The sequence below is a fragment of the Scylla paramamosain genome, chromosome 19, assembly GCF_035594125.1.
Source record: "Scylla paramamosain isolate STU-SP2022 chromosome 19, ASM3559412v1, whole genome shotgun sequence".
In the NCBI taxonomy this organism is placed as follows: Eukaryota; Metazoa; Arthropoda; class Malacostraca; order Decapoda; family Portunidae; genus Scylla; species Scylla paramamosain.
Window position 1 is genome coordinate 13,626,142 of NC_087169.1, and position 15,000 is coordinate 13,641,141.

General features: G+C 48.7%; 1 protein-coding gene across 5 annotated transcripts in view; it reads left to right on the top strand.

Annotated features, from left to right (window-relative positions):
• Window positions 1-10,275: 10,275 nt before the first annotated feature.
• The window catches only part of LOC135109673 (SRSF protein kinase 1-like), a 117,539-nt gene continuing 112,814 nt past the window's right edge, over window positions 10,276-15,000 (top strand). For 2 of the 5 annotated variants that reach the window (XM_064021203.1, XM_064021206.1), the window contains exon 1: window positions 10,278-13,171. In XM_064021203.1, coding sequence (XP_063877273.1) covers window positions 11,847-13,171 — 1,325 coding nt within the window. In that variant the 5' untranslated portion in view covers window positions 10,278-11,846. Of the gene's footprint in view, window positions 13,172-15,000 lie in introns of all 5 variants that reach the window. The other 3 variants (XM_064021208.1, XM_064021205.1, XM_064021204.1) reach the window with 3 other exon arrangements.

The following is a 15,000-nucleotide window of genomic DNA, read 5'->3' on the forward strand; positions in this document are numbered from 1 at the left end:
TTGATGCACGCGCAGGTATGCATCCCCTACCTTCGCTCATCACCCAATCTTTACAGCCACCAGCCCAAAAAGTACACCCAAATTAAAGGCTGGCGGAATTAATTGCGTTGATTGAACACACGGCGCTGGTGTGTGTCTGCCTACCCGTGCTGATGAGCTGCCAAGGGTTTCGCATCTACTGAGCCACAAGGCAGACATGAGTTGAAGACTACTGCGCTCCTTCTTGCCTAGTTAATAATGACTTCAATTTGATTTAGAGGTAAAATAAGAGATAATAAATAATGACGTACAAGGTGAAGATAAATAAGTTCTAAAACCGAGTAAGTGAAGGCAAACGTTTTCTAAGGTTAAAGTAGCAACAACAAGATATTAATGGATTCCAAGCTGAGGGAAAATAATGACAAACGAGTTCTTAGTCCAAAGTAAGGAAAATTAAGTAAAGATTAAAGGTAAATGAGTTCTAAAGTAAATAAAACAACTTAAAGTAAGTGATGTAAAAGGCAAAATTAATTGAAAGTCAGCAAAGATTAAAGGTAAATTACTTGTAACCAAAAAAAGTAGGTAAAGTAATATAAAGACAAAAAACAAGTAAATCTTGAAAATAAAGGGATTCTAAGACAAAGAGAATAAGGAAAAATAAGTAATGTAAAGAAAGTAAAGAAAACTAAATGAACCTAAAAATAAACGAGTTCAAAGATATAGAAAAACAAAGCAAACAAACAAACATGAAACAAAAAGTAAATTCAAATAAAAAAGTTAAAGAGATCCAGGATAAAGAAGATAAGATGAAGCAAGTAATATAAAGAGAAATGAGTTGGGAGGGAAATAGGGCAAGGCAAGCTTTGGAGGGTAAAATAGGACGAGGCCGTGTGGGGCGGGGCGAGGCGGGGCTTCTGGATGGAAAGGGCGGACATCTTTTTCGTGTTCCCCGGAGTGTTCCAGCTGGGTGGGCTGCGGTGGGGCTCTTTGCTGGGGAGGCGGGGGTGTAGGCTGGGGGTCTTTTATTTTTCTTTTCAAGGTGGTCTTTCCAGCATTCCATTTGGGGCGGCGGCGGGTTGGGGTGGAGGAGGGGAAGCATGGAGGTGGGGGTGTTTTTTTCACGGTTTTGCCTGCATTATTCTGGCCGGGAGGGGCTGGGCGGAGCGAGGTGGGGTGGGATGGGGCAGGACCGGTAGGGACAGGAGGGGTGTTGTGGGGTGCAGCCGAGGAACTGAAGAAGGTTAGGTGGCTTAGTTTTTTATTATTTCATGGCTTTTGTGCAGGATGTGTCCCGGCGGGCGCGGCGCGAGGGTGAGGCTCGCCAGACAGGGACGGAATGACAGGGAACCACGAGAATGACGCTGGTTTTTCTTAATTTTTCCACCCAGGATGACTTTGTTTAGTCTTTCGTCTGAAATTCGCACTTTTCAGCATTTTCCTCCCAATATGACACTTTTTGCCTTCCCAAAGAATTACTCTTCCATTTTCCTTCCTACCGCCCAAAGATTTTGTCTCCTCCTCCCCAGAATGACAGTTTGTAATGTTTACCGTCCCAAGCTTTCCGTCAAAAAATTATATTTATCTCACTTTCCCGTCTGCAGATATGCATAGGGATGGCGAGGGAAATGAAATGTTCCTGTCTTTTTTTCTCCTGTTTCCTTTAGTATTACGTGGAGGCGGGGGCGAGAAGGGAAGGGAAGGGAAGGCAAGGGATGGATATGACACGTTATCTCTTTACGTCTCCCTCACCAGATCTCTATTCCGGGCCAGTGAAGTAGAATGCTTTGTTTTGTTTTTTATTTTCTCCTCATTGTTTTGTTGCATTTAGTAGTGGATCGAGGAGGAGGAGGAACCCAGTAGGAGCATGACGGGGGTGGAGGGATGTGCAGTGGTGGGCGGGCTGTGGCGTGGCTGTGGTGGGCTGCAGTGGGTTGTGGTGTGCTGTGGCATTATGCATAGGGCGGCGGGCAGCGGGTTACAGCTATTGGATGCTGGAAGACGCATGGCAAACCAAACCTTATTTATTGAGCCTTTGTGCGCCTGATTGTTTGTTTAATTGACGTGTGTGTGTTTATTCATTTATTTATCTGCGCTTTTCTATTTGTGTTTTGATATTTTCTTTTGTTGAGCATATTTTTCTTTAATTTTCATTTTTTCACTTTGTATGTTCTGTTTATTTGATTACCTGACGTGCACGTGTATATTCATTTACTTGTTTATTTATCTACCTGTGTATTGACATTTTTCATACTTTTTTTTTTTCTGTGTATGTCCTATTAATTCGCTTAACTGACGTGTGTATTTGTTTATTCATTTATTTATTTATGCTTGTCTGTCTCTATAGTGACATTTCTCTTTATATATATATTTTTTTTATTAACTTACTAATTCCTTCATTTTTCACTTGTATGTATGTGTTCATGTATTTACAGTGTGTTTGTATATCCGTTTATGTGAATGTGTTTTATTTGTTTTCATGCAATATTAATATTTAAGTAATTTTTTTTTTTTTTTTTACGTACAGTGTGTTTTAAAGTGCCGTTGAATTTTTGCACATTTGCACATATTTATGTATTCATCTGTCTCTCTATATGCGTATCTTCTCTGCTCTTATACATATACTTTCCTGCATTTATATTCGCTTTTTCAGTACAAATTTCTCTCTCTCTCTCTCTCTCTCTCTCTCTCTCTCTCTCTCTCTCTCTCTCTCTCTCTCTCTCTCTCTCTCTCTCTCTCTCTCTCTCTCTCTCTCTCTGAAACCAACATTGTACATTCCTTTCTTTATTAGTTTCTTTATGTACACAACAAGTTCATTCTTTACTTATATATCGACCTTTTTTTTTTCCTATTCATCATCATCTGTTTATCTCTCATCCCCAAGAACTAATAGAGAACCATTCCTAGTACCATAAAAAATAACTAGGTGAAGAAATGAATACCACCCACCCACCCACACACTCACACACACACACACACACACACACACACACACACACACACACACACACACACACACACACACACACATACACACATTCATAACGTCAGCCTGGCCGTATCGGTGTTAATATTACATTGAGGTCAGCCTGGCCGCCGCGGTGTCCGGTGCGTGAGGTATTTGCGGGTGAATTGGAAAGGAAATGGTGGTAATAATGGTTTGCGCCCGGGCTGAATAATTTATGGATTGCTTAAATGCCGCCCGCAGACAATGCTTGGTGTAAATACTCCTCCTCCGCCTGCCTGGTATTGATAATGCTAGGAATAATACTGGTGGTGGTGGTGGTGATGATAGCAGTGATGTTTTTGTTTTTATTATTGTTGTTGTTGTTTTATTATTATTATTATTATTATTATTATTATTATTATTATTATTATTATTATTATTATTATTATTATTATTATCATTAGTAATAGTAATAGTAGTAATATTATTAGTAGTAATAGTAATGACCATTATCATAATAATAATAATAATAATAATGGTAATAGTAATGTTAGTATAATAACAACGGCAACAATTACGGATACATCAACATATTAGTTGTCATTTACAAAACATAATTTCATTGGAGCAGAAAACACACACACACACACACACACACACACACACACACACACACACACACACACACACACACACACACACACACACAGACGGTTACCTACATTTACATCCGCATTTGGCCATTTAATAATTACCGGCACTCTTCGCCTCGTCGCCACACAGAAAGAACGTGCGAGAGATATACAGTGCAAAGTTGAAAAGAAGAATTGGCAGCGGTGGTCGCTCCTTATCGGGCTGTGATAAAGTGGCATGGGGGAGGCGTGGCGTGAGTCATTGAGTCACCGCCCGCTGGCCGCTGTGTGGAGGCCGGGTCACAGAGTACAGACACTGAGTCACTCCGCCACATTCATACAAGGGAAGTGATCAAGCCAACCAGGCCATTCCAGATTCGACACTCTTTTCTCTCTCTCATTTAGCATTTTTTTGTTATTTTTATCTTTATTTATTTTCATTTTTATTATTATTTTTTTTCTATTTAAAGCGTAGATCTTATGCTGGTACTCCCAAGCACTTCCATGTCTTATCTCGGCTAACTTCAAGAGGCTGCTGTGAAAGTCATCGGGGGTTTTCAGAGATGTCTTTATGATACTGGCGATATTCTAATGAGGATTCCGTACCGCCAGTGGAAATATACAAGTGAAAACCCAACCAATCATTTGCATGGCCTTTTAAAATTGTCTTTATGAAATCCCCAAAGCTTCTAAGAATGCAAGCTTCAAATACTTTAGAGCATTAAGGGCCGAACCACTCAACGTATAGGGGCGGTCACGCTCAGGTCACGGCCCAGTCACATATTATTACATGCACTTCAATGGGGACCGTGAGCGCCAGTGTGAATGCTTCCATTGAAATGCGTGTAGTAATAATGTGACTGGATCGTGGGTGGTCTGTGGCTTGAGCGTGACCGTCCCTATTGTGAGCATCGGCCCTGAGGAAGTTACAAGAAGCCAGTAGGCCTACACGTGGTAGTCCTTTTAGTAAAACATCGCTACCTGTATTCACCCGTCACCCTCACTCTATTTAATCCACTGAAAACTCCCTATTGACTCAGCCTTTACAGCGTGAGTGCTGAGTCCCTTCCACTCGACTGCCACTCTGGGAAATGGGGAAGTGTGAAAGGCTGTGAAAAAAAAAATTAAAGGTAATCCGTAATGTATTGCATCCTAATGGTATAATGTGAAGGCATGCGTATCCTCTAGAATGTTATTGTATCTTATTCACATCCGCATTTGTATTCGCTCGTTTTTGAGGAAATACATCAGCATCCGCATCCAACAAGTACGGAAGCATGATATTAATATACTCATTCGCGGATCTCTGAATACGGATCCCTTATATCTCTCCCCCCCCCCCCAAACACACAGGTGAACCCAGTGTCCCGAACTCTCTCGAACCATCACGTGTGTCTCGCCTGCCGGGGAATAAAGAACCACCAAATTAATCACATAAATTGAACCGGAGAGAACCTTGCGCTCAGTTCGTGTATCAGTGCGTGGTATTGGGACGTGATTAATGGAACCTGAACCTCGTCCTGCGGGAAATGTTTCTTTTATTGTTTATTTAATTATCTGGATTACGATTACTCTCCTATCTCTATTTCCTCAGCCATGTATCATTAGTGCGGTGTAATGTTATTTTTGCTTCAGTGGTCTTGGAATAAAATTTTTATATATTTGATAACTAACGCCCACGTGTGATCATACATAAAATTAATATGTTCTCAAGGCCAAGCTGACTTATCTATATTAGGTTTTGTGAAGAGAAAACGGGAAATATGTTTTTGCTGCAGTGATCTTAGAATCAAATTTCCATTTTTTTTTTCTTTTTTTTTTTTTACATTACCGCTCACGTGTGATTGTGAGTAAGATTAATATTTTTTCAAAGCCAAATTAATTTATATATATATATATATATATATATATATATATATATATATATATATATATATATATATATATATATATATATATATATTTTTTTTTTTTTTTGAGAAAACGGTAAATCTATATCTTTTTACTTCAATAATCCATATTTTCTTTAGGACTAATTAATTTATATATTATGCTTTGTGGAAGGAAAACGAGGCGGATTTCTTCAGTTGTTTTATGAAAGGAAAACTGCGAGAGATTTTCTTTTCTCTTTATCTTCACTTCAAATGATTTCAGCCCCGAGCGTGAAGAGGAGAGGGGAGGAAAGAACCCAACCCTTGAATAGGAAATAGATGAATAAATAAACAGGCAAATAAATGAATAAATAAGCGGCACAAGGGAGATATGAATTAATGAACAAATTTCATCACTGGAGGGAAGGAGGAAGAGAACGAGAGCGAAGCAATCTTATCCATTAACATAGACTGAAAGATATGTCGGTAGGTAAACAGACAGCAAAATAGATAAGTTGGGTTAGTAGATAGAAATATAAATAGATAGGTAGATAGGTAGGTACATATGTAGATAAGTAGCTAATTAGATAGGCAGGTAGATAGATTGATTATTAGATAGATAGGTAGGTAGGCAGATAGGTAGCTAAATAGATGGTTAAGTAGCTAGGTTGGTAGATAGAAATTTAAATAGATAGGAAGATAGATATATAAAGAACAACATATGAAAAAAAACTAACAGACACCAATTAAAATCGATACATACAAAGATAGATAAATAGACAGACAGATAGATAGATAAAGAACAAAACAAAGAAAAAAATAATAGACAAATTAATCAAAACCGAAGGACGTCCCGCACCACCAATCCATTTTTGGCTGGCCTTCAAAAAATGACAAAAGGAGGAGGCTGGGGAATGAGGGGGGAGGGAAAAGGAGGACAGAGGGGTGAGGGGTGATGGGAGCGGTTAGGGAAGTCGGGGTAGTGGTGGAAGGGAAGATCGTGTGTGGGTGGGGAAGAGGGATGGGGAGGCATGAAGGAATCTGTGTGGGGAGGTAAAAGAAGAGGGAAGAGGAGGAAATATGAAGGAATGTGAAAGGGAGGGATGAGGGAATCTAGAGAGAGAGAGAGAGAGAGAGAGAGAGAGAGAGAGAGAGAGAGAGAGAGAGAGAGAGAGAGAGAGAGAGAGAGAGAGAGAGACTTAAGCTCCCCATTCACCTCTTGATTAATTGACAACAGAAAAAAAAAATCTTCATGGGGGGACATATTAATTAGAATGACCAGTGACTAAGATTAACGAAATTTTCTCATTAGATTATTAAATGCTGACACGTGTCCCTGCCTGTGTCCGAAGAAGGTCACGGTGGGGCGAAGGTTAAAAATGTCCTATATATTTAGTTCACGCTACCAATAATACCTACTTCATTAATTACACAACAGGTAATTTTTGCTCACCTGTAATGCTCTATACAGGATTTAACGGTAATTGTAGTAGTAGTAGTAACAGTGATATTATAAGTGATAGTGATTTGAAAATGAAGAGGAATAGGTGATAGGTAGAATAGAGGAGGAGGAGGAGGAAGAAGAAGAAGAAGAAAAGGAGAAGGAGCAGTATGGCAACTCACCTTGTTTTCACACCTGACATGAGAGAGAGAGAGAGAGAGAGAGAGAGAGAGAGAGAGAGAGAGAGAGAGAGAGAGAGAGAGAGAGAGAGAGACGCTTCCATAATAGCTTCCTCTTTAAAGGGGGCTGAGTAGGGATGTTTTTGTTTCTCTTCCCCTCTTCCCCCCTACCCCACACACCGTTTTCCTCCCCTTCCATTCCCCTTCCTCTCCTCTTTCCCCTCTCTCTCTCTCTCTCTCTCTCTCTTCCCCAGCTGGAGGTACTCTAAAGGGGAGAGAGTCTTCTGATGACGTCACTAAGGCTTTGTGTGTGTGTGTGTGTGTGTGTGTGTGTGTGTGTGTGTGTGTGTGTGTGTGTGTGTGTGTGTGTGTGTGTGTGTGTATTTCACTTTCCATATTATTTCTGGATATCTTGTCTGGGCATTTCTCTCTCTCTCTCTCTCTCTCTCTCTCTCTCTCTCTCTCTCTCTCTCTCTCTCTCTCTCTCTCTCTCTCTCTCTCTCTCTCTCTCTCTCTCTCTCTCTCTCTCTCTCTCTCTCTCTCTCTCTCTCTCTCTCTCTCTCTCTCTCTCTCTCTCTCTCTCTCTCTCTCTCTCTCTCTCTCTCTCTCTCTCTCTAATCTCCGACTCGTGTGCAGTTCGGCCGATTAGGCAAAACAGTAAAGGTAGGGGGTGGGAGGATGGCGACCTCAATATTGGTAGGGGCGGAGGGTTTCGTCCCTGTGGTGTGGTGGGGGGTGATAAAGGGGAGACTCGCGTATGGAAGGGGTGAGGGGCGGTACTGAAGAGGAGGGGTGTGCCGGAGTGAGTGGATGTGTGGATGTGATTTGTGGGGATGCGTGCGTGTGGATTAAAGGGGGAGAAGGACTGGCTGGGGAGCGGATGATGGAGGTGTGTTGCGCGTGTGTTGTGGAGGTAGTGGTGGTGGAGGTGGAGTAGTGGTGGAGGTGGAAGTAGTGGCAGTGGTGGCATGGAGGAGGAGGGGGTATCCGTGGGTGTGATGGGGGAGGGAGGGATTGTACATGCGTAGTATCAGTGACCTTTTCTGCCTGACCTTATTGTTACCTGAGGGAGAAAAGAATTAAAGTACACGTGGGTAACTTTTTTTTCTCCCTGGCTAATGACTAGTGTGAGCTACAGGTGGTTATTGAGCATGAAGTTAAAAAAGAAAAGGGTAAAAGATTATAGGTACTGATGAGACAAAAAAAAAAGAAGAAAAAGCTACAAAGAAGAGTACGAAGAGGAAGGGAAGGGAACGAAAGGAAGGAGGGAGTGTCTGAGAGGGGGAAGATGGGTTAGAAAGGAAAGTAGATAGGTTAAGGTAAGGAAGGCAAGGGAAGGAGGGAGTATCGGAGAGACAGAAGGTAGATAAGGTAGGGAAGAGTGAAAAAAAAAAAGACAAGAGTGAGTGGTTGAGATGTAAGAGTAGCAAGAGAAGATAACGAAGATTGAAAGGTAGACAGGTAGCTGAAGGTAAAGGAATAGGGAATGGTGGGAAAAAGATAAGTGGATGAAAGGAAGTAATATTTGAATGAACGTGGAAGAAGTAAAAGGAAGGAAGGTAGGTGAGGAAAGGAAGACAAAAGAGTTGAGAGAGAGAATGAAGAGTGAAAGGAAGGAATAAAGGTAGGTAAACATTTAGGGACTGGTAAAATAGAGGAAGAGAAGGAAAGTAATAAAGAAACGAGAGTGTCGGAAAAGGAAACAGAGTGGAAGGAGAGAGAGAGAGAGAGAGAGAGAGAGAGAGAGAGAGAGAGAGAGAGAGAGAGAGAGAGAGAGAGAGAGAGAGAGAGAGAGAGATAGGCATGCAGGTAAGAGGCAGGTACAGGTAAAATAGGGTACGGGAACACCTGTCTTCATTGCGTACACATGAATGTTTTCTGCTAGGTGTGTGTGTGTGTGTGTGTGTGTGTGTGTGTGTGTGTGTGTAACCAGTAGTGGCAGGAGATTTTCCCGTTAAATCCAAAATGTCTAAGTTACAGACTTGATATCTTTCCTCTTCCGTTATAATAAATCCTCTTATTTTCTCCACCAATCTCTGGCTCCCTTTTTGCCGCGGGACTGAGGTCAGGTGAGGTCAGGTGCAGCAGCAGCAGCAGCAGCAGCAGCAGCAGCAGCAGGAGGAGGAGGAGGAGGAGGTTGTGGTGTCTTTTGAGTATTTTCTTTCTTTTGAGCAACTTGAATGTGGTGGTGATGGGGAAGGGGTGGTGGGGGTCAAGATGAAAAAGGGAAGATGGGGCTTGCTCTACAGGTAGTGTGTGTGTGTGTGTGTGTGTGTGTGTGTGTGTGTGTGTGTGTGTGTGTGTGTGTGTGTGTGTGTGTGAGTGTGTGTGTGTGTGTCACGAGAAAATGGACGAAACTGTCATGAGCAAAGTAAGAAAGGAGGGAGAGGGTGCCAAAGGTGCGTTTTTTCCCTCCTTCGTTCTTCCTTTCCTTCCATCCTTCCATCCGTCCGTCCGTCCTTCCCTGTTCATTTATCCCATCCCTCCCTTACTCCTCATTCCACGCCTTACTCCACACCCCTGTTTATTATATGTCCTCCACTCCTTCCCCTTCTGTCTCCCTCCCTCCCTCCTCCTTCCCCCCCTTCCCCGCGTGAACTAATGAGGCTTGGAGGTGTGTGCCCCCCTCCCCTCCCCCAAAAGCCGCGTAGGAACCACTCACCCTTGACTAATTTCCTGAGAGAACTTTGGGCACGGTGAATTGATACTGTGAGTCTCGGGTCGGCCTTCAAAATGACCCTCTAAGCGTAGTAAAAATCGCCTGTTAACATTCTGGCCTCGTGCACGGGCATCGATCGGCGGATGGCTGGCTGTGTGCGTGTATGTGCGTGTGTACGTTTGTGTGTACGTTTGTGTGCGTGTGTGTGTTCCAGATGGGCGTGTGACTACCTCCGTGGAGTAGCGAACACACCTACACCTCATCGGGCCTCCGTGGCAGGGGCGAGGCGCGGGTCGTGCAGGGAGGGGCGGCAGGTGGAGGGCGAGGTGTGGAGGGCGACACTTCCAGAACCCGGCTGCTCCTCCAGGCCGCGGCTGCCACCGGCACGACGACCCGCCGCCCGCCGTCTGCCGCGCGCTGCAACACATCTGCTGCTTTTGTGTAGGGAGGGAGGGAGGCAGGGGGGTCGTGGTAGTCTAGAGGGAGGGTGGGCGGGCCACTCAAGCCACATATTGGTAGTTCATCTTGTTATTGATTTATGCAGTGTCTTGGGCGAGGCGGCCGCTGGTCAGTGTGTGTGGAGGGTGGCGTTAAGTTTGGGTCAGCAGGCGGCGGTAACAGCAGGAGCGGCGGCCCCGAGCAGGTGGCAGTACACCCCTGCCTCGCTCTGCTGCCAACACACCACTTTTTGACGGTTTTTCCTCCCGCTTGTTGGGAAGTGGGTGCAGGCTGAGCCGCTGAGTGTGGTGTTGCTGTGGACGGCTGCTGAGGGAGGCCCGCTGGGCGCAGGCACCGCCAGCCTCCTGTGACTAGAAATAACCGGCGCAAGCGAGCGCTGTGTGGCACCGCGCGGTGGTCCTGGCGCACATGGCGGCAGTCGTTCCAGTGGCGCCTCCGCCGCGGCACTGACACTGTCTCTGTCGCTGCCGCCGCTTCTGCCGCCGCCGTCACCGCCACGCTCCCTCCGCCGCGCCAGCAGCCGCGTCCTGCACAGGTGGAGTGGGTCGTGCAGGCGCTGCCCTCGGCGGCTCCGGGCCTGGCTCCTCCTACCGCCAGCCACCGGGCGCTGCCTCGGCCTCGCCTCCACCGTCGCATTGCGGCAACTCCGTCAGGTTGTCCCTCACCTGACGCCGCCTCACCTGGCCGGCAGGTGGGCAGGAATCGTCGTCCGGGCGGGGGACGCCGGGCTGCAGGCAGCAGGTGGATGGTAGGGTGGAGCGGGCCCGGGAGTGCCGGCCGCGGTGACCCGCCAGCACCAGCACGTGAGTGTGTCCCCCACCGGGCCCCCGCCCCGCACCTGCTGCCCGGTGGGCCTCACCTCAGCGCACCTGCGGCGTACACTCTCCCTCCAGCAGTAGTGACCGTCGCGGCGGGCCACTCGGTGATCCCCGGGACATGGTGGCTGTGAGGCGGCAGGTGTGCGGCCGCCTCACCTGGAGCACCTCATCCCTCCATCCTCGGCTCTACTTTCACTGCTGCACCACGTCTGTCTCTGTGATCATTTCTTACTTTTTGTACGACCGTAGAGTAACGCACTAGACAATCTACCTTTTTACCTTTTGATACATGGCTGTGAACTCTTTGTACTTGTGCTCCACCTGTTTGGAGTGACTCTGTCTCCTTCCCGAGACGCTGTTAGAGGTGCGGCGTCCGAGTCACGCTGACTAACTGAGACAAGTCTTGTCCCTGGACACCACCGCCAGTGACTGCCGGCACAACTGACGTACAGGAAACCAGATGACTTAAGGAGGAGGAGAGGAGGCTTGTGTGAGGCACGCAAGGGCCTTGAAGGACGTGCAGGATAGCCCCAAGAGGATGCAAGTGAGCGTGACGAGCTGCCTGAGCCCCGCTGGAGAGTGACGGTGCTGGCGCGAGCTGAGGGCACCAAGTGCTAAGTGACCACCTCAAGTGACCTCGAAAGGACAATAGTGGCGCGGGCAGCTGATCACCACCGGGTTGGGCGCTGAGTTTCACCAGCACCCACTGGTGTTGTCTGATCGGCGGGGTCACAGTGTTGTGTTGTGTTGTGGTCGACGGCGGCGGTGGTGGCGCTGCAGCGGTGTTGTGGTGTCACCGGGCGTTGGTCCCCGGCATGTGAAGTCCCCCGCCCGCCGGGCAGCCCTCGCCCATCCCCGCCCAACATGCGGAAGCTTCCCCTGCGGTGCTCGCCCACCCCACACAATGTGCCGGGCGTCAGTCCCCCACCCGCACCCACCCCTCCACCCACGGCAGGCCTCTCACCCACACCCACGCCGCCCACCACACCCGCTCGTCGCCTGGTGGCTTCCCGCTCCCTGGGCTCCACCTCGTCGCCGCCCCTGACGCCCCCGGTGTCTCAGTACAGCATCCCGCCCTGCCTCCCATCACACCAGCACCACGCCCAGCTGCCGCCCACTCCCGGCCCGCCCTCACATCGCTCCCTTCCCGCCCTTCACGCTCACCATGTGCAGAATGACGGCCAAAGTCACCACTCTTCTCACCCAATCCTGCATGGGCCTCACCCACCCCCGCCCGACATCCACCCACACCACTCCTCTCACCCTGCCCTCCTCTCACAGTCCCCTCACTCCTCCCCGCCCGCCAATCGTCCACCGGGGCACTTCTCCCACGCGGCTGCCCTCAGCGGACACCAGCATCCCCGCCAACTGCCCGGCCTGCCGCGCCACCACACCATCGGGGGCGTGGGCAGCGGCCGCATCTTGCCTCCCGCCCCTCACCACGAGGCGTGCGGGGCAGGACCTGCTTCTTCCACCTCCCCCGTGCCAGGCAGCCCTAGCCCTCAGGTCAACTCCACCCTGGCGTCGAGCCTGGCGGCGCGCCCCGCCCACGTGCTGCACTCAGCCAACTACAAGTACAGCCTGGACGTGCCGCGCGTCAACCTGCGGGAGGCGCGGAGCAACACCTACCCTCCGCCGGGCACTGATGGCTCCTCGGCCTCCCAGTCCTCCTCCACCACCAGCGGCGCCACCAGCGGGCCAGGCTCCAGCGGCTCCCAGAACTCCCCCTCAGACCTGTACCCGCCGCCCTCGCCGCGGCTGTCCCCGGGGGGCGCCGTGCTGGGCCTGACGGGCCGGATGTCGCCCCAGGTGCCGCCCACCTCCCCCGCTGCGTTGGTGCCACCCCACTCCCCGGGACCACGATCCTCCCTCTCATCCTCAGTGTCCTCCTCCTGCGCCACATCCCCCGTGCCCCGACACTCACCCGTGCCCCGCTCCCCCGTCCATCCCCCAGTCGCCTTCACCCAGTCCGCCCGCTCTTCTCCCAGTCCCGCCCATGCCTCTCCAAGCCATATACACGCCTCGCCCATCTCCCGCGCCTCTCCCCTGCCGGCTCGGGGCTCCCCCACACCCACCCTGCACGGGGGCATCTCACCTGTGCGGAGAAAGAGCACCATCTCGGACCCCGGCTCGCCCTTGCTGCGGAGGACCACGCGGCCGCCCCTGCAGCGATCACACGCCACCGCTGGGTAAGAGTCAGTTCCACCACGCCCACGTATTAGACTTACCTCGCTGTTACCACACCCACCGCCGCGACATGAGACACCACATTAACCATCCACCCACTACCACATCCCATCTAATCCACCAGCACCATCACGTCCCCATCTTCCACCTCACTCACCATTTTGACCACGACGAGGAAAGAAGGGAGGGAGGGAGGGCGTGTAAAAAGAGAGGGAGAGAGAAAAAAGAAAAGAGAGAGGAAAACTGTGACTTTTCTCTACCGTGTCGCAAACCAACATGCCTCGCCCGACTCACGCCCTCGGGTTGAGTGCATCAGGTTGAAAAGTGGTGGTGGTGCGTGTTGGAGAGGGTTAGGGCTGCGATCAGGGCGAGGAGGAGGGCGTGTGGGGGGCAGGGGAAGGCGTCGGGTTGGGTGGACGGGAGCGACTCGTGTCAAAGTGAATATATATTGAAACGTTACATGTAGAGAATGGGTGGGTAGAGGTTGGTTGAGGGGGATTGGGGGCACTAGGGGGCGTTTGGATTCTTCTCTCTCTCTCTCTCTCTCTCTCTCTCTCTCTCTCTCTCTCTCTCTCTCTCTCTCTCTCTCTCTCTCTCTCTCTCTCTCTCTCTCTCTCTCTCTCTCTCTCTCTCTCTCAAGGGTTGAATATATTTAGGGATACTTGAATATTAGAAGTACAAGGATGACTCAGATTCTCTCTCTCTCTCTCTCTCTCTCTCTCTCTCTCTCTCTCTCTCTCTCTCTCTCTCTCTCTCTCTCTCTCTCTCTCTCTCTCTCTCTCTCTCTCTCTCTCTCTCTCTCCCCCACCAGCAGTAAACACAGTACAGCAAATTCGTTTAAGCTCAGCAAGTCAACATAACTAAAGAGAAACACGACTCAACACTTTATTGTACACGGTCAAGTGGACACGACCAGGGAGTTAAACCTGACTACTTTTGAGTGGCGCTAACTGACCCAGAGTGTAGCCGTCACCCACTCACGCCTGTCATCCTTTTCACCCTTCCTCCCGCTGTGACGAGGCCGCTGTGTGATAAGAAGCAGGGGAGAGGGAAATCGCGTAAGGGAGAGACTGCTATAAGGGAGAAACGTCCAGAAAATTTGTTTAGGGACAGTTTAAGGGTGAAATATACACTGATGTGATGTTAGGTGAAGTGGAAAGGGATTTGGGTTCAGGAAGGCTTAAGGAAGTGAGGGTGTAGGGTGAGGCAGGGAAGTGAAGAGGGTGTAGGTGGTATAGGGTGAAATTGAGAAGGGAAGGTGAGAGCTGTAGAGTTGTAGGAAGTAGCAGGGGAGTGAGAGCAGTAGGAGAGAGTGGAAGCAAGGACACGGCAAGGATGGGAAGAAAAGACCTGCTTACCGGAAGATGCCTAAGGTAAATGAATGCAATAAACAAACAAGGGAGGCATTAGCAGATCTCCGACAGGGTGGCAGAGAGCTAAAAGAATGTAACAATATACAAAAAAAAGAAAGACATAAATAACATCGACAGGGAGAGTAACAGGGAATACTTCGCATACGTTTAGCAAATGGCAAAGGTAAAACAGGGTAGCAATATTGAACAGAACCGAGAGATTGATAGGGACAAAACAGTAACAATATTGAAAAAAATGATAGGGTTACGGGGGCAGGATATTTGGGACCGTAGCGTTGACAGGGTGACAGGGCGGGTTTGTGGGCACGGTAGGGAGTATAGGAACAGGTGAGGCAGGTGAAGGGAGAGGAGGGCGCCTGGTATAGAGAGTCTTGGTGGCGAGAAAAAATAATTGGATTCTTCCTCTCTAGCCCTTGTGTTGTTCCCGTTCTCTCTCTCTCTCTCTCTCTCTCTCTCTC